The following is a 25,281-nucleotide window of genomic DNA, read 5'->3' on the forward strand; positions in this document are numbered from 1 at the left end:
ACCCCCGATTGTAAGACGTATCAGGGGTTTCAGGGGGGTCGGCTAATATAAGCCGTACCCCGAAAGTAAGACATATGTCTTACTTTCGGGGAAACACGGGGGTATTGCCGCCTCCCTCTCATCTAGCTGCGCGCCGCCTCCTGCCCACGTCCGCACCGTCCCCCTCTCCATACGTCACCACGTCTGCCGCCTCCGTCTGATCCAAATGAGCGCCGCCTCCTGCCCACTTCCGCGCCGCCCCCCTCTCCATACGTCACCGCGTCTGCCGCCTCCGTCTGATCCAAATGAGCGCCACCTCCTGCCCACTTCTGCGCCGCCCCCCTCTCCATACGTCACCACGCCGTCCCCCTCTCCATACGTCACCGCGCCGTCCCCTGCACTTGTCACTGCCGCCTCCTGCTTAAAATACGGTAATGCACACAGTATTAATCATACATCAGTAAAACATACACACTGGCATACTGGGGTATCATCTGCTGTTTTGTGGTGAATACAATACTGTTCAGGTTGTTAATAAATGTTAATTTTATGGTTTAAAACAAAAAATTTGACAATTTTTTTCCAATATAAGACATACCCCGAAAGTAAGACATAGTGGGGCTTTTGGGGATAAAAAGAAAGTAAGACACTGTCATACTTTCGGGGAAACACGGTAATATATATAAAGATAATATGTAAAAATAGAGAAGATATATGAAAGGAAGAAAATATATATATGAGATAAAGGAAAGACAATTGGACAGGGGACGAAATGCACACTAGTGCACTTATGTACACCCCTTACTGACCTCTTAGGAACCTGGAGAGGTCAATCGTGGATAGTCTAAGGGAGAAATGTTGGGGGTTAGGGGTTGACACTATTGAGTCCGGCAATGAGTTCCACGCTTCGACAACTCGATTGTTAAAGTCATATTTTTTACAGTCAAGTTTGGAGCGGTTAATATTAAGTTTGAATCTGTTGCGTGCTCTTGTGTTGTTGTGGTTGAAGCTGAAGTAGTCATTGACCGGTAGGACGTTGCAGCATATGATCTTGTGGGCAATACTTAAATCGTGTTTTAGGCGCCGTAGTTCTAGGCTTTCTAGACCCAGGATTGTTAGTCTATTTTCGTAGGGTATGCTGTTTCGAGTGGAGGAGTGAAGGGCTCTTCTGGTGAAATATCTTTGGACGTTTTCAAGGGTGTTGAGGTCCGAGATGTGGTATGGGTTCCAGACAGGTGAGCTGTATTCAAGGATGGGTCTGGCAAAAGTTTTGTAGGCTCTTGTGAGTAGTGTTAGATTATAACATACCTAAATAAATTAGGTATATTCGTGACTTGCATTTTTCTGCGATGTGACTCTCCTCTCCCCGTGATCCTTTCTTTATTACTCTTCTGATGAGCATCCTTGCCAAGCAGACCCTCGAGGAGAACTTAGGCACCTGACTTTACCGGGGTTACCCTACCAAAGGCTGACGTTTTCCCTTCGGACCGCCTCCTCGACGATGATTGGCGCGGGGGCCGAAACGAATTTCTCCCTTTAAAGCAGGAGGATGAATGGCTCTTGGGAGGACTAAGGCGAGAGGGTTGAGCACTAAGACCGCAGCGGATCCCTTGCCGCCCAGGTTAGATTGCAGAGACGAGGAGATCTCCAGACACGAGAGAGAGAGGGAGGGAGAGAGAGAGAGAGGGAGGAGAGGCTTGTAGGAAGAGCAGAAGAAAAAAAGCAACGCTACGACAAGCACAGGGCTGGAAGGACATCAGAAGAGGAGACACCTGACCAGACGCTCCGAAAGAGGGGGGCAAAAAAACCCCAACAACACAAAACCCCACAACAGGAGAGGGGGGAAAACACACACACACAGGTTCTCTCTATCCGGCTCCTTTTTCCCCCAGCTAGGCTTAGCGAAGCGTTTCTCCCCACAAGACCGGTCCAATGAACATGTCAGTGTTGACTTTGCAGGAATACGAATTCGAGAAGCAGTTCAACGAGAATGAAGCGATTCAATGGATGCAAGAAAACTGGTAAGGGGAGGCGACGGGAGGAGGGCTCGCGCGCGCCCGGTCGGCCGCTTTCTCCTTTTTTAAACGCCGCTACGGGAGGCTCGTCGCGCCTTCTCCCCGAGGTGGTGGCGCCGGCGGCGCCGGCGGCGGTGGTGGTGCCCAGTCTGCGTCTGGCGATCTCCGTGGCATAGATTAAAGGGAGCGGAGGGAGGGAGAAAGAAAGAGAGAGAGAGACCGGCGTGGACGGAGGGGATGAGGTCAATCAAACCGTGAAGGGACCGGGAGCGAAAGGTGACCGGCGCGCCTCTGATGCCTACGTGGATATATGGATGCATGATTTAAGCGGGTGCCCCGATTTATGTCGGTGGTGGTTCTGCAGATCGCGAGGAAGAAGCCGGGAGGAAGGTCGTGTGTTTTTTTGCCTTGCTGACTCTCTAGTGTTCGGACTGAAAAGGAACATACCATTGCCGGGTGAATGAGCCTCCTGGATTCTCCCCCTCACCCCTCCTTCCTCCTCCTCTGGTGCCGAATAAATTATATAATGTACTATATTTTCAAGTGGTGGGTTCAATAGGCTTCTTTCCGCCGTCTTTTTTTTTGGTTCGGGCCTTTGATCTTCCTCCCCTATCATCCACGCGGAGTACCTCCGTGCCCCGGTCTTTAAAAAAAAACTCCTGTTAGTACTACTAGTAGTCCACTTGCCCTCCCCTTGCCGCTACTCCCGCCCCCGAGCCCATTTGGCGGGCATGTTTTCTCTCCACCTACTTCTGGGGTAGATGGAGAAACCCATAAAAATGATTTATGGGGCGACTATAAAAGGCGCTTTTATAGTCGGGGGGGGGGAGCAGGAGAGGGTTGAGGGAGGGATGTGGATGAACCAAAGAGCGCTTGAACCTCAAAGAAGGGCCGGGAGGTTTAGTACCGGTAGTATGTAGTGTGCAGCCCATCCTTAAGTGCTTCCCTCAAGCAGAGGTGAAAGCGTTAACCCTAACATTTCAATGGCCCTCCTGTGCCAGGGTGCTTTGGAAAGTTTTCATTTATTTATTTATTTATTTATTTATTTATTTATTTATTTATTTATTTATTTATTTGTCAAAACACATACAAGAGAACAGGTGTTCATATAAACATAAAGTAGGTACAGATAAATTAGGACAATAGGACAGTAAGACAGGGACATTAGGCACAATGGTGCTCTTATGCACATCCCTTATTCATTTTTTTCTTTCTTTCCCTTTCTCTTCCTATCTATCCATCTTTATTTACTTATTTATTTACTTCATCATCAAAACCCTGTGGTGAGGTAAAAAAAAAATCGTGCCGTTTGGTTTATTGCCGATTCTTCCTTCTCCTCACCGCCACCTGACCATTAAGAAAGAAACCTGTGCGACTTGGAATGACCTTGACTTAAGGGTGGTTTATATGTGTGTGTGGAGGTGTGTGTGTGTTAATCTCTCAGAGGCACCGTTGATCGATAGAAGTACCCTTCGACAGGTTGGGAAACCTGAAAAGATCAATGTTGTGAGGATTTTAGGCTTAGTGGGATAACACCGGAGGACGTGAGGGGAGCGGTTTGGCCGTGCCAGGCTTCTCCTTTCCTCAGCGCATCCCTTCAAGCCAACCGGCGGCGGCTCGCTCGCTCAGGCCGGCCCGCGAGGCTCCCTTGTATGCGCGCGCGCCTTTCTCAAAAAACCAACACACGCCTCGAGTGGCGAATGAATGGTAGGCGGAGAGAAGGAGGAGGAGGTGCGCGCCGGCAGCTTCGGCTGAGTCTTTGACTGGGCTTATGGCAAAGCTCGGCTTCTATCCCGGAAACTTGGCACGTTATTTTTTTCGGCGCATGTGCAGAGGGGGAGGAGAGTGACTGGAATCGCCGGCCGGCGCGCGGTCTGCGGCGGCAAACGTGGGGAAGAAAAATAAATAAATGAAAGGATCTTGGCTGTTTTATTGTTGTAAGCCGCCCTGAGTCCTTCGGGAGTGGGCGGCATACAAATTAAATAAATATCTTTCAAGAGAGGTTGAGCCTCAGTGGCTATTGCTTTAAGAACTGAAGCGCCCGCGATTGGGAAAGAAGGGAGAGCTCCGATAGATCAGTGTTTCCCAACCTTGGCAACTTGAAGATATCTGGACTTCAACTCCCAGAATTCCCCAGCCAGCATTTGCTGGCTGGGGAATTCTGGGAGTTGAAGTCCAGATATCTTCAAGTCGCCAAGGTTGGGAAACACTGCGATAGATGGACGTCTCTTTACCCCGTGAGCTACACACTTAACGCTCACTTTCAGCCACTTGACGCGCCGCCTTCATGTCTTATCCTTCCTCCTTTGAGCAGGCCCGTGCTGCTGCTTTACTGTTTTTTTTGGCCGACTTTCGGCCTCCAGGCGACGGGGTCTAGCAGGACCCTCCGCCTCCTTTCCTTTCTCCCTCGCTTTGCAGCCTCGGAGTGAGGTAAAAGTTGTTCCTTGGACCACTGTCGGCAAAGGGACCTTTTGAGGCGGCCTTGCACAACGCGGCGGCTTCCCTCCCTCTTCCTCAGAGGCAGGTTGGCCTACAGCTCCCCTGAAGCAGACACAAAAACTTGGCCCAGAATGAATTTGGAATGGGCTGGAGGGAAGGCTGCCAGGTGCCCTAGAAAAGAAAAAGTGAGATATTTTCCCCCACACTTCCATTCCTGTTAGTTAAATAGGTAGCAAATGTAGCTTTGGCACTCAAGGGGGGGGGGGGGTAGGTCTGTTTATGGTGATTGTACATCACACAGCTCCCAGAGTGGCAAAGGCCAGTTCAGAAGGGGAAAAAATGTTGCAGGAACAACCCGTGGTTTCCTCAATGTAAATAAAAGGACCCACTTGAGTTTCCAGTGTGAATCTGTTTGGATTCTGTGGATTCCCCCCCCCCAAATGAAAAACAAGTCATAGACGAATGACTGAGGAAGAACTGGATTGGGTTCTGCTTCAGGGTTCTGCCCTTCCTTTTAATATTTAGTATTTGGACTTACATACCGCTTCATAGTGCTTTTCATGGCATCGGGCCAGAATATCTCCGAGACCGCCTTCTGCCACACGAATCCCAGCGACTGGTTAGGTCCCACAGAGTTGGCCTTCTCCGGGTCCCGTCGACTAAACAATGTTGGGGAAGAGCCTTCTCTGTGGCGGCCCCGACCCTCTGGAATCAGCTCCCCCTGGAGATTAGAATTGCCCCCACCCTCCTTGTCTTTCGTAAACTTTTTAAAACCCACCTCTGTCGCCAGGCATGGGGAAACTGAGACATCTCCCCCGGGCCTATACAGTTTATGCATGGTATGCTTGTGTGTATGTTTTCTTTTTAATAAGGGTTTTTTAATGACTTTTAATTATTAGATTTGTTATATATTGTGTTATTATTGTTGTGAGCCGCCCCGAGTCTACGGAGAGGGGCGGCATACAAATCTAATACATTGAATTGAATTTTACAGCCCTCTCTAAGCGGTTTACACAATCAACATATTGCCCCCAACAATCTGGGTCCTCATTTTACTCACCTTAGAAGGATGGAAGGCCTAGTCAACCTTAAGCTGGTGGTGAGATTTGAACTGCTGAACTATAGCTAGCAGATAGCTGAAGTAGCCTGCAGTGCTGCACTCTAATCACTGTGCCACCCTGGCTCTTCTTCTCCAGTCTGGCCTACCACTCACATCCCATTTGCCCCTGCCCCATTAAAATTATATGAAACAAAGGAAAATGCCGTATAGAAAAACTGAGGGGTAATTTGGTGCAGTGGCTAAGGCATCAGGCTAGAAACTGGGAGACTCTGAAGTCTAGAACTGCCTGAGGCAGAAAGCCAGCTGGGTTACCTGGGGACAGGAAGAGGTCAGTGGCTAAACACTTCTGCAATCTTGAACTCTGATTCAGAACCCCTCTTTTCTTCCCCCCTTAAACCAGGGTAAGTAGCCAAACAGATGAGTTAAAATCAACCAGGGGAAAAGAAAATGCTTGGAATTAGCCAATAAGCCTAAATAAGCCCTTTTCCCTAACTTTCTTCTACTTTGTCAGAGGCCAGGTGTCAAAACAATATAATGGAGAAGGATGACTATTGAAAGGAACTCAAGAAACCAACTGCTAACCCAGAAGACAAATACTAGGAAAGAAATGGCTGGACTGGAAACTAGCTAGTGATCAGAAGACAGTTGGCTGATTTGCATGTCCTAAAATCCCAAACATATTTCTCTCCTCAGCCAGTACAGGTCACTTAATTTCAATGTAAGGAATAAACATTTTATATATCTCAAGGCTTTTGTTGAGAAGCATTGAAATAAGAAGAATATTACTTTTGTAATGTTTAGGCCAGTCTTACTGATAGCTGGGGATAAAACAGAAGCAACCTCATGAAGATAAGGCAGAAATTGATGAAACTGATGTTGTCAGAGCAATATTGTGGCATGATTGCAGTAAATGTAAGTAAGAATTATGCAAATATCTTTGAAAAAAAATTCCTTTTTCAAAGGTTTTTTGCTTCATTAGATCTGCTCTAGCCATGTGTTGTGTGAGTCTAACAACTTCAATTTATAAATCATGATTTATAATAGTCCATTATATAATCCAGATAGTGTTTCATTCAAAACATTATGATTAAAATCAGTTGATATACAAACTCACTAAGTTTTATATTTCCTTTTCCTCTGCTCACAATTTAACAACTGCCCTTAGTCTAATAGCTTGATTTGGACCATTTGTCAAGAACAAAAGAAGCAAACTACTTTTAAAACTAATAAGCATAGCATATTTGATAAAAGTGATTTTATGTCTCTTGATGTGACCATACACAAGTCGAAGTAGGTTCATTTTCATCTTTCCTCATCTCCCACTTACAACTGTAACTTGTTGCTTGTATCCATACAATTTATGATAATATTGATTGTTTCTTCATTGTTTATTTGTACCCTAGGACAATCATTAAGTGTTGTACCTCATGATTCTTGACAAATGCATCTTTCTTAAACTGAGAGCATATGCACCAAAGACAAATTTCTTCTGTGTCCAATCACTCTTTGCCAATAAAGAATTCTATTCTATTCTATTTTAGTAAAAAACAACAACACTCGGTTAAAATTTTATAACTCTATAGAGCTTTTCATCCTAATACACATTAATTTCTAAAATGTCACGAGACTTACCGGTAGTTTTTTTTCTTCTTACATCACATTAACTAGTTAAACAGCCTTTTGAGCTACTCCCTTCTCTACATTCTTTTCCCACACAAAACAAAACAAAACCCCAGAAAAAAGTCATCACTTTCTCTTAGTACTACTGCCCACAAGATAAAAGAAGAAAAGTATTTCCTTTCACACACACACTATGAGAAATGAATATTGCATAAACATTGAAATAAATGTATGCTCATTATATATATGCGGTAATAATGGTGATTTAAAATATGGAACAATTACAGCATGAGAAGTTGCAAAAAGTAATTATACTGGAGGATCAAATTGTCCTGATAACCACACAAAATTTTGAAATCACTTTTTTTTAATCTCAAACATATGCAAGATAAGTTTCGTTACTCAATGTATGAATCAAAGGATTTTTCTAAAGTAGAGAGTTGAATGTACATTTTGGCATAGTAATATCTTCAGATGACTTTAATACTTAACTATTGTGTTTCCCCCAAAATAAGATCCTGTCTTATATATATTTTTAACCCTGAAATAAGCACTTGGCCTTATTGCCATACATTCAAAAGCGTGATTGAACTTATTATCGGGATGTCTTATTTTGGGGGAAACGGTACATGTCAGACTTACAACTTTATAGAGGAAATGGCTATTATGATGGGTTTAATTATATGATTAGAGATCAGAGATAACCTCTGAATGTGAATTGCACAAAAGGTACTTCTGAGATGAACGTTTTACTTGTTTGCCTTTAATTTATATAAGAGGATAATCATGTCTTCCCCAGAAAATCCGTAGAAGGAAAAATGTCCCTTCATTATTGCCTGCAGGTATTAAGAACAAAAGAATGCCATTCCACTATCCATTGTCTCTACAACAGTGTTTTTTCATAGTACAGTAGTGTCAATGTCTGTACTATGAAGGTTTGGCTGTACTGTAACATAGGGTTTTAGATGCCTTTCACTTACCAGCCTGCCTTTATTGAGGACCTGTATACTACACAGGTCAGTAAAGCTGAGAAAAATATCTACAGACCCCTCTTTTCCTGGACACGGTTTCAACTCTTCCCCTCACAAACACTGCTATAGACATTGCATATTAAAACAATCAGTCATGGAGACAATTTCCCCCCCTAATGCCATCATTCTACTGAACACGTAATTACCACACTATTTATTATGTTTAAGGATATTTACCCATGTACTGTAGCTGTATCACTATTATCCTATTTTCATCTTTTCTACTACCTTGTTCTATTGGTATCTTGTGATTATATACACGGAGAGCTTATGCACCAGAGAAAAATTTCTTGTGTGTCCAATCACACCTGGCCAACAATTTTGTTCTGTTTTGTTCCTATGCTACCCTACCCTACCCTACCCTATTATTTTACTTTTCTTTAGTGTGTATATGCTACAGCAGTGATTTTCAACCTTTTTTGAGCCGCGGCACATTTTTTACATTTACGAAACCCTGGGGCACATTGAGCGGGGAGGGGGGGAAGGGAGGGTGGCTAAAAAAGTTTGGACAAAAAAATTCTCTATTCCTTCCCTTCACTCTATTTATTCTCCCTCCCTCTTTCTTTCTCTCCCTTCCTTCCTTTCTTTCTCTTCCTTCCTCTCTTCCTCCCTCCCTCCCTCCCTCCCTCCCTCTATGTCTTTCTCTCTCTCTCTCTCCTTCCCTCCTTCTCTTTCTCTCTTGCTTTCTTTCTCTCTTTCTCTCTCTCTCTTTCTCTTGCTTTCTCTCTCTCTCTCTTGTTCTCTTTCTCTCTCGCTCTCTTTCTTGCTTGCTTTCTCTCTTGCTTTCTTTCTCTCTTTCCTTTTTTCTCTCTTGCTTTCTTTCTCTCTTGCTTTCTTTCTCTCTTTCCTTTTTTCTCTCTTGCTTTCTTTCTCTCTGAGCTTCACGGCACACCTGACCATGTCTCGCGGCACACTAGTGTGCCACGGCACACTGGTTGAAAAACACTGTGCTACAGGACCTGTATGTAATGAACCTTCTTTGATAAAGCCTATTGTGTATACAGTATACAGTGAACCCTCGAGTTTCGCGTCCTCAAGGATCGCGAAAGGGCTATTTCGCGAGTTTTCAACCCGGAAGTAAACTCCACCATCTGCGCATGCGTGCCCTTCCACGCATGCGTAGATGGTGGAGTTTCCCCGCCGGGCAGAGGCTTCCCTGGGTCTTCCCCCTCTTGCCCCCGTAAGACCCCAGCGGCGGCGCGAGCAACGGCGTGGGCGGGCGGGCGGCACGCGCGGGGACACCCCAGCTTGGCTCCCCAGCTGGGAAGCGGCCCCAGCAACAGCGTGGGCGGGCGGGCGGTGCCCGCGCGCTTGGGGACATCGCAGCTCCGCTCCCCAGCTGGGGAGCCGAGCTAGGGAGTCCCGACCGCGCGCGCGTTGCTGGGGAAAGCGCGCGCGCTTGGGGAATCCCTAGCTCCGCTTCCCAGCTGGGGAGCGGAGCTAGGGATTCCCCAAGCGCGCGCGCTTTCCCCAGCAACGCGCGCGCGGTCGGGACTCCCTAGCTCGGCTCCCCAGCTGGGAAGCGGCCCCAGCAACAGCGTGGGCGGGCGGGCGGTGCCCGCGCGCTTGGGGACATCGCAGCTCCGCTCCCCAGCTGGGGAGCCGAGCTAGGGAGTCCCGACCGCGCGCGCGTTGCTAGGGAAAGCGCGCGCGCTTGGGGAATCCCTAGCTCCGCTTCCCAGCTGGGGAGCGGAGCTAGGGATTCCCCAAGCGCGCGCGCTTTCCCCAGCAACGCGCGCGCGGTCGGGACTCCCTAGCTCGGCTCCCCAGCTGGGAAGCGGCCCCAGCAACAGCGTGAGCAACGGGGTGGGCGGGCGCGAGCAACGGGGTGGGCGGGCGAAGGGCGGGCGGCAGTGGAAGCAAAAACACCATCTGCGCAAGCGCAGATGGTGTTTTTACTTCCGCACCGCTACTTCGCTAAAAATCGATCATCGCGTGGGGTCCTGGAACGGAACCCTCGCGATGATCGAGGGTTCACTGTATTCTAAGAGATTTGAACAATTTAACATAGCAAATAAAAAGTTCTACCATAAAGATTTGAGCCCTCTATTGAAAAGCAGAGCTTGATGCTGTAGCTTTTCACATTTCAGGAAATCTTAGCAGAAATATTTTTAAAGGAGGCAGTTTGCGTGTGTGTGTACGCACACGCGCATGTTTAAAGGACACACAAAAATGCTATTAATTTTCCAGTCTGCATAATGCAACGAACTTCCAAAAAGTTCTATTCCGTGTTCCAATTTTATGTCTGGAAAAATAGTTCTCTGTCATGTAAGATGACAGAGAGCATGGTCCAAATTTGCTAAGGAAACTTTTGTGAGTGGGGTGGATTTGAACTTCAGTTTCCTTGAGATCAGAAATTCCATTTCTGTTGCAAATTACAATTGTACATCATAAGATTATCATTATTTTTACTTTTCTTACAGTTTTGTTATTTCTTAGCTTTTTCCAGTAACAGAATTATTGCTGGCTAAATTTATTATGTTCTGTTATCTTGGGAACTCAGGTAAAACTTCATTGCACCACAATTACTGAGCAATGTATTGCAAAATTAATGTGTCACCATATAAATATCAGAATGAAGGTGAAACCGCAATCTTCAATCATTACAAAAATGAATTTTAATCTCTCTAGTAGTATAATTTATCATTCTACATTTTCAGCTAGATTATATTGATTATATTTAACAAGGACGATATAGTTCCTATCTCTATTTCTTCAGCTATAATATCAGGATAAATTTATCTGAGATTTTAAAAAAAAATTCCGGAATATGAAATACAGAATATGGTGTATTGCACAGTCATAATTATATATTTCACAGCCCTAATTATATATCCCTCGAGTATGCTAATTTGTTGCACAATGTTACCTGCTGGATATCTCACACAGTAATGTTCATCGCATGCTGTTCAACTTCATTGGGGAATTAACTGTGTTAGCTTTAATGTTAGATAACTACATATTGGTGTCACATTTGTAAGACTGTATTTTGTGAATGAACTGGAGTGAAATACCACCTCGTGTTTAACTGCATATTGTTTCTGAAAATTCTGTAGGTTACAAATCCTTTGGATGTACTTGCCTTGAATATGTAAAAGTTTGCTCATATAGAATTAAATTATTGGTCCATCTACTTCTATCTTACCTGTAGTGAGTTGACAGTGGATCTCTGGGTTTTTTTTAGGTATTTAATCTTTTTTTAAATTCTGCTTAGACTGTAATTGGGGTTTGTTCAATAAAACCATTGTACTTTCTAAGTAAAGTACTTTGTAAGTAACCTACTTTCTAGGTACAGTTCTAACGGCTTTTCCAATAAAAAAAGTTTGCTTCTTTGTAAAAGATCCTCAGCTAGTTGATTCTAGAGACTCTTATATGTGTTTAGTTTTTTGTTGTAGCTTTGTTGGGTTGTATAATAGATAAGAGCAACTTTTATGTTCTTATAAATTCTTTTTCGATATTATTCTCCTGTTTTTCATTGCAGTAAAATGCCATACAAATATAAGACTGTATATAGGAAACACTACAGAAATACCATATTTTTTGGAATATAAGACGCATCAGAGTATAAGACGCACCTTAGTTTTTGGGGAGCAAAATGGGGAAAAGAATCTGCTTACTAGGTAATCATCTGACTAGTTTCCTTAGCCAGAACATTATTTTATCCCCTGGTTAGGGCTTTAAAAAACCTTTACTCTGAGAGAATAACAACGAAAGAGCTTGCAAGCTGGTAAGAGCTGGGAACATTGTTAGTATCTGGATAGGGCTAGAAAGAAACATTTGGAGCAAGTTAGACCAATGGGAAAAAACCTGCAAAGCCTTAGGACTTGGAAAACATTCTTTGCAGAAAATAACAATGAAAGAGCTTGCAAGCTGGTAAGGGCTGGGAACATTGTTAGCACCTGGTTAGGGCTAGAAAGAAACTTATTCGAAGCAAGTTAGAACAATGAAAAAAAACACTGGAAAGACTACGAGCTTGGAAAAAATTCTTAGCAGAGAGAAACAATGAAAGAGCCTACAAGGTAAGAGCTGGGAAGATTGTTAGCAGTTAAGTAGGGTGTGTCTTATACTTAGCCCTAAGTCTCTTTTAGGGAGGAAAAAGGTGTGTCTTATACTCCCAAAAATATGGTAAGTTGATCTGAGAGTCAATAAATGTAAATGGCTGTAGATTTGGGGAGGGGGGGAGAGAGAAGAAAGGAAAGGAAGGAAGGAGGGGAGGAAAAGAAGGAAGGAAGAAGAAAAGAAAGAAAGAAAGTACTGTAAGGCTATCTTAAACATTTTCTCCTAGGATGCTTTGTCAGTTTCCAAAAGACAAATTCAAGTTGCCAAATGCTCATCTCATAACTGCAATATAAGTTTCAACTGAGAAAAGATACAGTAAGCTTCGAATCTTTTCTTTCCATTCTTTATAGATCTACATTTATATCTTGATGATGCTTAAAAAAATTATTTCCCTAAAACAATTGCACAGCCTTTGAGCAACGTTTAGTCTTGAGATTCAAACATCCATTAATATATCTATTACATTATTTCCTTTTCCTGACACACAACATACCTATTGTTCTTCCATTTCTTGACACACAACATATCTATTTTCTTTCTTTCTTTCATTTATTTATTTCATTCATCTACACTGTTTACTCTTATGTTACACATTGCAATCTTCCACATAACTTGGTCATTATCAAATGGGCCCGATTGTCATGGGCTTTGGTCAGACAAGGCTGTCACATAATGTCTTTTAGCAATATAGGGTATCATGTAGACCTAGGTTGAAGGGGGGGGGTGGCCTAATGATTAGGATGCCTGACTTTCAAATGGAACGTTGGCAGTCCAGGACCCATGTACCATATGATACGATTAGCTCCCATTCTTGCACTAGCTCCTTCCAAGCTAGCAGTTCAAAAGCATGCAAATGCAAGTAGATAAATAGATACCACTTTGGTAGGAAGGTAGCAGCTTTCTATGTGCCTCAACATATTCAACTGGCTACATGACTTTGGAAAGGATCTTTGGACAATACTGGCTCCATTAGCTAAGAAATGGAGATGAGTGCCAACCACAGACACAACTGGGCAGGGAAAATATTCTACTTTTTTATACAGACTAGGTTACTGCCCATCCTCCATCAAAAATGAGACGATTAATATTAACCATCAAAGACTGAAACCCTACAGGCCGTCAACCAGCTGTCCAGTGGCAAGGCCCCAGGATCTGATGCGATACCAGCAGAGATCTATAGGGATGGTGGTACTGTGCTTGTCGACAAACTCACTCAGTTGGAATCAAGGAACCATTCCTCAGTAACTGAAAGATGCGTCCATCATACACCTCTACAAGAGGAAAGGGAATCAACAAGTCTGTGATTATCATAGAGGAATATCACTGCTTTCCATCACAGGCAAGATCCTTGCACGAGGGTTGCTGAACTGCCTGACTGACCACCTGGAACAGGATCTGTTACCCGAAGCATAGTATGGCTTCCGCAAAAAGCGTGAGATTGTGGACATGATCTTTGCAGTGCGACAGCTCCAGGAGAAGTGTCACGAGCAGAATCGTGAATTGTGGATCTCACCAAGGCTTTTGACACTGTCAGTCATGAAGGCCTGTGACACATCATGTCAAAATTTGCATGCCCTGATAAACTCGTCCTGATGGTACATCAATTTCACGATGGTATGATGGCCTGTGTGCTCGACAGTGGAGAAGCTTCAGAGGCCTTTTCCATCATGAGGGGTTGCCACAGAGAGGAGGGGATCACTTTATTCTCCAGGGCACTGGAGGGCCGGATGAGGAACAACGGCTGGAAGCTGACCAAGGAGAGATTCAATCTGGAAATAAGGAAGAACTTCCTGACGGTCAGAACAATCAACCAGTGGAACATCCTACCAGCGGACCTTGTGAACTCCAATACTCTGGACATTTTAAAGAGGAAATTGGACTGCCATTTGGCTGGGATGCTATAGGGTTCCTGCTTAGGCAGGGGGTTGGACTTGATGACCCGCATGGTCCCTTCCAACTCTAAGAATAAGTAAGTAAGTAAGTAAGTAAGTAAGTAAGTAAGTAAGTAAGTAAGTAAGTAAGTAAATAAAAGCGTCAAGCAAGGGTGCGTGTTGGCACCAACCTTGTTCAGCATAATGTTTTCAGCCATGCTGTCAGATGCCTTCCAAAACAGTTCCTTGGGAGTTAACTTGAGATACAGGACCAATGGGAAACTGTTCAACCTGCGAAGATTCTAGGCTGTCATCAAGAAAAAGGAGACGGTGCTACATGACCTCCTCTTTGCTGATGACTGTGCCCTGAATGCTGGATAAGAGCAGGAAATACAAGCCAGTGTAGATAATTTTGCAGCAGCATGGGGCAATTTTGGTCTCCTTATCAGCATGAAGAAGACCGAAGTAATGCATCAATCAGCTCCAAAAGTCAAATACCAAGAACCCACCATCACAGTAAAGGGACAAAAGCTACAAGAAGTGGACCAATTTACATACCTTGGTGGCAGTTGACATTGAGGTCAACTACAGAATTGACAAGGCCAGCTCTGCATTTGGCAGATTAACGACCAATGTATGGGATCAACATGGAATAAGCCTTGCTTCAAAGCTCAAGGTCTACTGAGCAGTAGTGCTAACTACCCTGTTCCATGCCTATGAGATTTGGACTGTATACAGGAGACATGCGAGGCAATTGAACCACTTCCACATGACCTGCCTCCATTGAATTCTGAGGATCCAGTGACAGGATAAGATGCCAGACACTGAGGTCCTCTCCAGAGCAGGCCTGCTATCATTCCCACCTTGCTGATGAAAGCCCAAACACACTGTGCAGGTCATGTTGTTAGGATGCCAGACCATCACATCCCTAAACAGCTCCTCTATGGTGAGCTGTCTAAAGGAAAGCGATTGCATGGGAGACAAAGGAAGTGACACATGGACACGTTGAAAGTCTCCTTCCGGTCCCTCAATATCGACATCACTTCCTGGGAAACCCTGGCACAAGATCAACCAATATGATCCACCAAGGCTGCCAGATATCTGAGACCAGAAGAACATCCATAGCAGAAGAGAAGCGAGCACTCCTTAAAGCCAGAGCTGCAAATGCTGCGACAATGGTGCCCACACATGTCTGCCTAACATGTGGCAGAACATTTTGTGCCCGTGTAGGCCTTACCAGCCACCTGCAAACACATCCCATACAGCCCACATCCCATTACATGGCATTGGACCAGATTACCTCCGGTACCCGCCTGCTACCGCACGAATCCCAGCGACCGATAAGGTCCCACAGAGTTGGCCTTCTCCGGGTCCCGTCGACTAAACAATGTTGTTTGGTGGGCCCCAGGGGAAGAGCCTTCTCTGTGGCGGCCCCGGCCCTCTGGAACCAACTCCCCCCGGAGATTAGAACTGCCCCCACTCTCCCTATCTTTCGTAAACTACTCAAGACTCATTTATACCGCCAGGCATGGGGGAGTTGAGATAGCTCTTCCCCCTAGGCCATTACAAGTCACGCATGGTATGTTTGTGTGTATCTTTGGTTTTATAATAGGGGTTTTTAGTTGTTTTTTATTATTGGATTGTACATGTTGTGTTTATTATTGTTGTTAGCCGCCCCGAGTCTGCGGAGAGGGGCGGCATACAAATCCAATAAATTATTATTATTATTATTATTATTATTATTATTATTATTATTATTATTATTATATGTTAATGTCCTCCTCGAACACAATGGACGAACATCATCAGGTTACTAGTCAAATTCTTTGTTGTGCTACATGTTGCATATCACCGTAATTACAGATGCAATGCTAATCATTGGGTATAATTTAGTTATTTTTGTCACTAGGAAAAGGCAAAGTAACGTTTATCCCAAGCATTTTCATATTATACTGTGTCCTCTAGTAAGATATTTATCTGTAAACCAACAAACTGTTACTCATATTCTCCCAATTTTGAGGTACATTCTGTATATTGATACACATTCAGTGGTGGGTTACTAAGTACATTCTAATCAAATACTGCAAACAAGCCCACAAAAACTAATGGGCTATTTTTTTTGTAATAGATTTTGGAAGGTGATGAAGGAGCGATGGGGAATTGAATTTCTATGTGGCTTCATTTCTATGCTGAATGAAGAGAACAGAAATGTCTTTCAGCTAGGCAGCTTATTTACATGTATCGACTCTTGTGAACTCCCTATTCATCTACAGTATAACTAACAAGTAGTGTTTAGCTGGGATCTTTTAAAGAATGCTACATTTAACTCTAGTCTGCCATAGAATAATTCTGTACCTGCTATAATACATTTGAGCAACCTGAAAATCTTCTACATTTAACATATTTAAGCAATTGTCAGAACATTATTGTTGTTATACCTGCTTATGAAATGGGATGATGAAACAAATTTAGTGCATAAATACATTTGAAATGTAGTTTGTATCCCCAAGCAAAACCAAATATTTACATTAAACAGTGTTGTAACTAAATTGGTAGGTTTGTAGTTTGAAAATGCAGAAGAGAATTTAAGAATTTAAGGTATAGCAAATTTATGTCACTTTTATGTCACTTTTGTAACAATTACATCTGCTGTGTAATATTACCAAGTTTTATGAATTGTCAACTGTATCAGTAGAAAATTAGTAAGATGAAGAAACTATGCAATTTTTGATTAAAGCTGTGCTTTCAGTTAATCAAATGACAGATTAAATAATCCTCCCTCTCTCTCTCACCCCCCCCTCTCCCTCTCCCCCATACAAAAATTGTTAGGAGCTGCTGCATATCTTTTTAAAAAGTATATCTCCATATACATACATACAAAGAAAATTGCCCTTCTAAAATTATACTATCTGCACTACTTTTATGTACATCTAAACACAAAATAAATACCCCTAGGTATTTATATAGGTCATTGTTTTCAACTACATGTAAATTGGTGCATATGTAATAATCCTTTTTAAAAGAAACTTTGGATATATGAACAGAAATACTGTATGTATATCAGCATTACAAACATTAACTTTCAGGGTATTCTTTCTTAATAGCTTAAACCAGGGGTCTCCAACCTTGGGAAATTTAAGCCTGGGGGACTTCAACTCCCAGAATTCTCCGGCCAGCTTTGCTGGCAGGAGAATTGTAGGAGTTGAAGTCCACCAGGCTTACAGTTCCCTAGGTTGGAGACCCCTGGCTTAAACTACTGAAGTTTATCAATTGCAAACGCCCTGTGTGTTTTAGAAGATTGGGGACAAATTTCTTCAGGGCATTAACTAGATTTCTTTCATGTTATCTGTGCATTTTGTGAGGTGCACAACATGGCTATGCAATTTAGCAGTATGCATTCTGTTCAGGTTTGTTTGGCTAAATCTATTTATATTTCCATTTACGAACCATTTGTTAAGCTCTGGAACCAAAGAGTCCATTGGGTTCTAAAATTCACAGATCATAGGCTAATTGCATTGTGATTGGCTATCTATATATATTCTGATGGGAGAATTTTGAAGTTTCAAGATCTCAGTTTGTATTTTGTCTTTTTTTTTTCAACCTAGAACTTAGTTCATCTAAATTGCTTTATCATCCTCAAAATGTTTAAAGTTAAACAAACTGTAATATTGTATGCAGGAATGTCTAGTATATATTTTCCCACATGTTTTAGTACAGAGAAGCATTTTTAAACTCTGGTCTATATTTTAGAAATGCAAACGCATTTGGGCACCATGCATTAACATTTTTGTGCATATTTTTCATTTGGTCAATTGCAACATTTTAAAAAAAGTGAATTTTGGGAGATAATTGTGTTTGAGTTTGCATATTGATTAAAAGTGCAAAATTAGCTAAATGAATTTCTCTACTCAGAGTCTACAGCAGTGCTTCTCACACCTTTGGATCAATAATGATCAGGAAAGATCCATCAGGGCACCAGAAATTATTTCATTGATCTATACAAGTGACCATTCAAGTAGCAATATAAGTACAGTACTAGAATTCACAAAACCGACAGTAATGAAAATGCCTCAAGTGAAGTTACTGATTGCCAAGCCACATGTGCTAAACAAAATTGTGGTTTCATCCAAGCAAACCCAAAATAAATATGTGAAATTGAAAATATAGCAATATACAACATATATAAACATGGAATCTTATTCAGCTAAGATTTGCCCTGATTTCTATTAAAAACCTTTCTGGCCAGCAAAATGTTGCTACTAGATGTTGTTATTATGGCATGAGATACATAAAGCAATACAAGTGATACACATTTAACTTTAATTAAATCTTTGATCTAACATTTAGTTTAAAGGGGTCTTTAAAATGTAGGTAATGGGTAAGTATACAAATTCAAATATAATCATTGCCTTATTTACTGCAAAAAATGAACTACCGTGCTCCAAGATAGAGAGGGGGGGGATTCATCCCTGCATATTTTGAATGGTTAACAGTGCACAATTGTAGAAACTTAAACAAATACTGGTTGGAGGACATGTAACTTCATCTGAGGCATAGTATTTCCTACTTTTGGAGAAATAAGATACCCCAAAAGACCTTCATGGTGAATGGCTGATTTATGTTGGAATTAGATATAAATTACTAGAAGTAATAGTAAATTACAATCGTAATTGAGCCCAAAATTTCTGTTGCTAAAGAAGCCAATTGTAGAGTTCTGCCTTTTTTCTTTTTTTGCCCAGCTGAATGCCAGGTGAATTGTTTCAAATGTTAAGTAAATCATGAAGTCATTAAGCAAATCTGGCTTTCCCCATGCACATTGGAGCCATGTTAGGACAACGGCTCGCGTGCCAGCAGATATGGCTCCATGTGCCACCTGTGGCACCCGTGCCATTTATTTATTTTATTTATTTATTAGATTTGTATGCCGCCCCTCTCCGAAGACTCAGGGCGGCCATAGGTTCGCCATCACTGGTCTAGAACCTCCTGTAGTTGGTGAAATATTATTAAGCTGTGCAATATACCCACATTAACCATTTGCTTCGCTTGAGCAGGAAGGATATATATTTGGCAACTTCTTTTCTGGCTTTGGTTGACTCCTGTTATTTGGTGAAATCTCCCCACTTTTAATTCCTTGGCATAATGCTACATTTCAGTTTTATCAACTGCTTGCATTTTGGCTCAGACAAATAATAATAATAATAATAATAATCATCATCATCATCATCATCATCATCATCATCATCATCCAAAGTGCAGACTCTGTAAAGAAACAGATGAAACAATCGATCACATACTCAGCTGCTGCAAAAAATCACACAGACTGACTACAAGCATAGACATGATGCTGTGGCACAGATGATCCATTGGAACTTGTGCCGGAACTACCATTTACCAGTGGCAAAGAACTGGTGGGATCATAAGCCCGAAAAAGTGGTCGAAAATGAACAAGCAAAACTACTGTGGGACTTCCGACTTCAGACTGACCAAATTCTGAAGCATAACACACCAGATATTATGATCATGGAGAAAAAGAAATTATGGATCATTGACATCGCAATCCCAGGGGACAGCAGAATTGAGGAGAAGCAGCTAGAGAAATTAGTGAAATACGAAGATCTAAAAATCGAGCTGCAACGACTCTGGTATAAGCCAGTGAAAGTGGTCCCAGTGGTACTTGGCACGCTGGGCGCAGTGCCAAAGGATCTCAGCGGACATTTGAAAACCATCGGAATTGACAAAATCTCCATCTGTCAATTGCAAAAGGCCGCTTTACTGGGATCGGCAAACAATTCGCCGCCACATCACGTAGTCCTAGGTACTTGGAAAGCGCCCGACTGGTGATGAAATACGAAATCCGGCATAGTGATCTCGTTTGCTGAGTGGTATTGAAATAATAATAATAATAATAATAATAATAATAATAATAATAATAATAATAATAATGTAGAGAAAATTAAATTCTCCCAGTCGGGTTCCTTCCAGAGGTATTAGAATACTATTCCTTTACCAATTTACAGAGTATATCACAACAGAAAAGGATCTGGTTCTGGAAAACTAGGAAATATGATAAATCTGAGTCTCTATCATAAAACTATTGACTGGAACTGCCTGCTCAGAAAGGTAAAATTGTAAAACAGAGCTCCAATCCTCCCCAGCAGGCCAGAAATAAACCATCATTGGTAGCACTTAAGGCTGCTGAGAATTTTAAAAGACCAGAAGGATGCAAACCCTTCATCCAACTCTTAGTGAAGGAGTTGGGATCGTTTTCTATTATTTTTTATTCAATTTTTATTTTTTGCCCTAATCACCGTGACTTCTGAATGGCTTACTGAAATAAACCCCCAGTACAAAACCCAATAAACCCCTAAACCAGGGTTTCCACCAGTAGATTATTCTCAAGGGAATGTGATTCTATTCAAAAAGTTTTCTACCATCTAAGGAAATTGAAGCCTAATCCTTTCATTACTTTTACTCTTTTCAAAATACAAGATTTGCACTCCAGCAGAGATTGAAAGGAAGATCTCACCGATTATAAATGTAGTAACTATTTTGCTAGGGGAAAATTGCAAGCTCAGTATTGCATAACAGGAGAGTAACTAGCTCCTAGACTTAAATTTATAGTAAGACATTGTTCCAAGTTTCTCAGTTTTAAACACTTTTCTCTGGATCAGAAACAACTGTTTTGACTCTATATTTCAAATGCACATTTTTTCTCATTTTTTAAAATTAAACATTCACAACAGACTCTTCTGGAGCATTAATCCAGGGGCAAAAGAGTTGTGTGGTTTGCTAGAATGTGTTTTCAAATCATGCCTCTGATCCAATATTTCATTCAGCTGCACACAACTAGTTTAGTTTAAACTGACACGGTCTATACCGTCTGGTCTGAGCGAAACAGTTGTTAAAAGCCGTTGTTCCTAACTTGCAGCTGCAGTTTGGGGAAATTGCAATTAAGAGAGAGAGAGAGGGAGGGAGAGAAAGAACACTCCACCGAACATGCCATAACACCCCATTTCCTCTGCTTTGATTTGCATAGCCTGCTGGGCTAGCAAGCATTGAAAGACAGACAAGGTCCTTGTGTGCGCTCAGCCAATAGTGTTCACCTTCTGATGTCTGCTGATAGGCAACACACCAATAGGGATTTGGGAGGGTTGTGCTGACTCTTAGAGAATAGAAGGTTCATAACATTAGAAGAGTTGGGGTTTGAAGGTTATGGGGAGGGGAGAGAGAATGAGAATGTTTGTGCACGTGTGAGAGAGGTGCCATCAAAACTCAAGGAAAATCTTTTCTTAGAATCACACAATGCATCACAGCATGACTTATGTCAATCTTCTCACCCCCACCCCAAAGCTTCCTTGCACAGAGATTTTTTTCCCCTGACAGTTCTGAAATAGACTTTCGTTTTATTTTTGGGACAAAATTAGAGGGACTGAGAACAAAACCTGTTCATGCATGCATGCATGCGTGCGTGCTTTATCCATGCATGCATGCGTGCTTTATCCATGCATGCGTGCGTGCTTTATCCATGCATGTGTGCGTGCTTTATCCATGCATGCATGCGTGCTTTATCCATGCGTGCATGCGTGCTTTATCCATGCGTGCGTGCTTTATCCATGTGTGCGTGCGTGCTTTATCCATGCGTGCATGCGTGCATTATCCGTGCGTGCGTGCATTATCCATGTGTGCGTGCGTGCTTTATCCATGCATGCGTGCGTGCATTATCCATGCATGCGTGCGTGCATTATTTATGTGTGCGTGCGTGCTTTATCCATGCGTGCGTGCATGCTTTATCCATGCATCCGTGCGTGCTTTATCCATGCATCCGTGCGTGCTTTATCCATGCGTGCTTGCGTGCTTTATCCATGCGCCCGTGCGTGCTTTATCCATGCGTCCGTGCGTGCTTTATCCATGCGTCCGTGCGTGCTTTATCCATGCGTCCGTGCGTGCTTTATCCATGCATCCGTGCGTGCTTTATCCATGCATCCGTGCGTGCTTTATCCATGCATCTGTGCATGCTTTATCCATGCATCCGTGCATGCTTTATCCATGCATCCGTGCATGCTTTATCCATGCATGTGCTTTAAGCAAATAAACCACAGACCATGTTTTTCAGAAAAGGCTATTTCATAGTGTCATCAAAAGGAAGTTGCTTTTAAGTACCTGAAATATTTATTTCAGTAGCTGAGCCTAATCTAGGATAGAAATATAATGTTAGGAAAAATTCTAGACCATAATAGATATTTGTAACATTTTGTTCTAAATCTTATGATCATTATAACCACTGTCAGGATCACTTTAATAGAGGGTATCAGTATTAAAAAGAAGACAATTTAATTCATTGTATATGCATAGATGGGAAGGAAGTAAGATAGAAACTAAATAGATGTTTTATGAAATATTGAAGTACAGTACTTATTTCCTATGCAGCATAAAGTAATTTTTTATTTTCTTCTATTCTGGGCAGTTAGCAGAAACATCTGAAATATGTACATAGAAAGGAAAGTTAAAATAAGTTGTCAGAAAGATATTTTTTTAAAAAGCAGTAAAAAACATGATTAGTATTATATGGAGGAATATAATGGTTTTTTTAAAAATTTTAGTTGTATAATCAGATGACAACCCGTCAGGAACATAAATTGGGACAATTTGAAGAGGTTTTCATCCACTTTAATATTTTATTCTTTTTATGTTATACTCAGAACAGCTCATCACATCAAAGTGAAATGTTTTTCCATAGTTGTATAGATATTTTGATATTTTTGCCGATTAATTATGGCATTAGGCGTTGCACAGATGTTTCTTCCAGGAAGAAATAATTCTCATATATAGAAGTAAATGTGGATGACCATCTGATGGTTATCTAACTTTAAAAACAATAAAATAAAAACCAATCAAAATCTCTTAGTATAAATCAAAATAAAGATATACACAATAGAAATTCGGACCAAAATCAATACAATCCCTGCCTGAGTTCAATCCACTTGATAATTATTAATAACTTACTAATATCATAACTCACAAATACTTCTCACTAACAAAAATAACAAACATAATCAAACTACCGTAAGTCGTCACAATCCATATTCCTGCTAGTTTGCAGGTACTACCCCCCCCCTCTTTTTCTCTCTTTTCTTTCTTTCTCCTTGTTTCCTTTCCTCCTCCTTTTCTTTTCTATCCCTCCTCCAACTACCTTTCCTTTCCACGTCACCCTTGGACTACTAAATACTACAGTTATAAGATTATCCAAATAAGAATATTGAATACAAAATAATTACATACTGTATAGACAAATATTTGGAATGTATATACAACATATAAGCTACTGTATAAAAATATTGTTTACCCCATCCCCCTCCTACTTCTCTTTTTGTGTTCCCATCCCCCCTTTCCCTTTTTTAAATAACCTAATAAAGTATATTTTTTTAAAAAAGAAGTAAATGTGGATGATAAAAAGTAATTTGCAAAGTACTTATCCCAAGTTCAGAACTTAGAGGGCAACAACGTGATCAGAAGTTTTCCAAAATAATATGTTTTTAAATATTGGTGAAAGATATAAGGCAATATCTATCAAAGGGACTTCTAGTCTCTGCTATAATTTCCTCCAATGAAACATATGACATAGGACATGAATTCAGCACAGAGTGCCTCAGTTTTTCTGCTATTTTACTAAAGGCAAGTCAGAGATATTTTATGATTGTGTGAATTTTTGTTTCATTTCCTATTTAGTGCTATATATTAATATGACCATTATTTATGATTAAATGTCAACTGTAGCTTTCGGTTAGTTCTGTCACTGCCTGGTTTCAATTACTTGGCTTAAATATGATTAGAGGAATATCAAAGTTAAGGTAGTTGGTCCATAGAAAAATAAGTATAAACTCTGTGACCTTGTGATACATTTTTTCACATACAAATCTAAAGAAGTCCTTGAAATGAACCTTCAGTTTCCCCCCCTCTGTTTTGGCTAATCATTTCCTATTACATGGTGTAGTTATGAGGATTAACATAAATGTTATTAAGAAGTGCTTATCCAGGGTGCATTACAGATTATCAGTAAATGCTTTAAAATAGTATTTTGAATTAAACTGGCAGAGCTGAAGCAGGAATCGTTCATCTTTTCCTGAAAAAAAGCTGTCCATACAAAGTATTTTATTCCAAAAGATGTATCATCTTGCTGTCATCCTTTTTAATACAGGATTAGGTCAAGTAGCTTCAGCCTCCTTAAGCAAGCTAAACAGCTCTGTCCAGAATTCTGGATAAATGCCCCACTTCCCTGTGGGTCTGTTACGTCTCGCGTCATAGTAGCATGAGATGAATTCATCAGAGCCGATGACGGTCATCTAGTCCAGCATTATGGTTAGACAACTGCCTTTGCAAAGGAATTTATTTTCTAATAGCTGCAGATAGAAACATAGAAGACAGACGGCAGAAAAAGACCTCGTGGTCCATCTAGTCTGCCCTTATACTATTTCCTGTATTTTATCTTACAATGGATATATGTTTATCCCAGGCATGTTTAAATTCAGTTACTGTGGATTTACCAACCATGTCTGCTGGAAGTTTGTTCCAAGGATCTACTACTCTTTCAGTGAAATAATATTTTCTCACGTTGCTTTTGATCTTTCCCCCAACTAACTTCAGATTGTGTCCCCTTGTTCTTGTGTTCACTTTCCTATTAAAAACACTTCCCTCCTGGACCTTATTTAACCCTTTAACATATTTAAATGTTTCGATCATGTCCCCCCTTTTCCTTCTGTCCTCCAGACTATACAGATTGAGTTCATTAAGTCTTTCCTGATACGTTTTATGCTTAAGACCTTCCACCATTCTTGTAGCCCGTCTTTGGACTTGTTCAATTTGTTGTTGTTCAGTTTTATTATTTATTTATTAATTAGATTTGTACGCTGCCCCTCTCCGAAGACTCGGAGCGGCTCACAACAGGACACAATAGAAATCCAATGAATAAAAAAATTTAAAACCCTTAATATAAAAAAACCAATCATACATCTCCTACAGACCATACATAAAACGGAAACGACCCAGGGGAATCAATTCCCCCATGCCTGACGACAGAAGTGGGTTTTGAGGAGTTTGCGAAAGGCAAGGAGGGTGGGGGCAGTCCTAATCTCCGGGGGGAGTTGGTTCCAGAGGGCCGGGGCCACCACAGAGAAGGTTCATCCCCTGGGTCCCACCAGACGACATTGTTT

The 25,281-nt window shown here is 41.6% G+C and overlaps 1 protein-coding gene across 1 annotated transcript in view; it reads left to right on the forward strand.

Moving 5' to 3' along the window:
• Positions 1-1,540: 1,540 nt before the first annotated feature.
• Positions 1,541-25,281, forward strand: part of ELOVL6 (ELOVL fatty acid elongase 6) — an 89,628-nt gene continuing 65,887 nt past the window's right edge. The window contains exon 1 of the mRNA XM_070756669.1: positions 1,541-2,000. Within this exon, the coding sequence (XP_070612770.1) occupies positions 1,912-2,000 (89 nt within the window). The 5' untranslated portion in view covers positions 1,541-1,911. The remainder of the gene's footprint in view (positions 2,001-25,281) is intronic.

The sequence above is a fragment of the Erythrolamprus reginae genome, chromosome 7 (genome assembly GCF_031021105.1).
Source record: "Erythrolamprus reginae isolate rEryReg1 chromosome 7, rEryReg1.hap1, whole genome shotgun sequence".
Taxonomy (NCBI): Eukaryota; Metazoa; Chordata; class Lepidosauria; order Squamata; family Dipsadidae; genus Erythrolamprus; species Erythrolamprus reginae.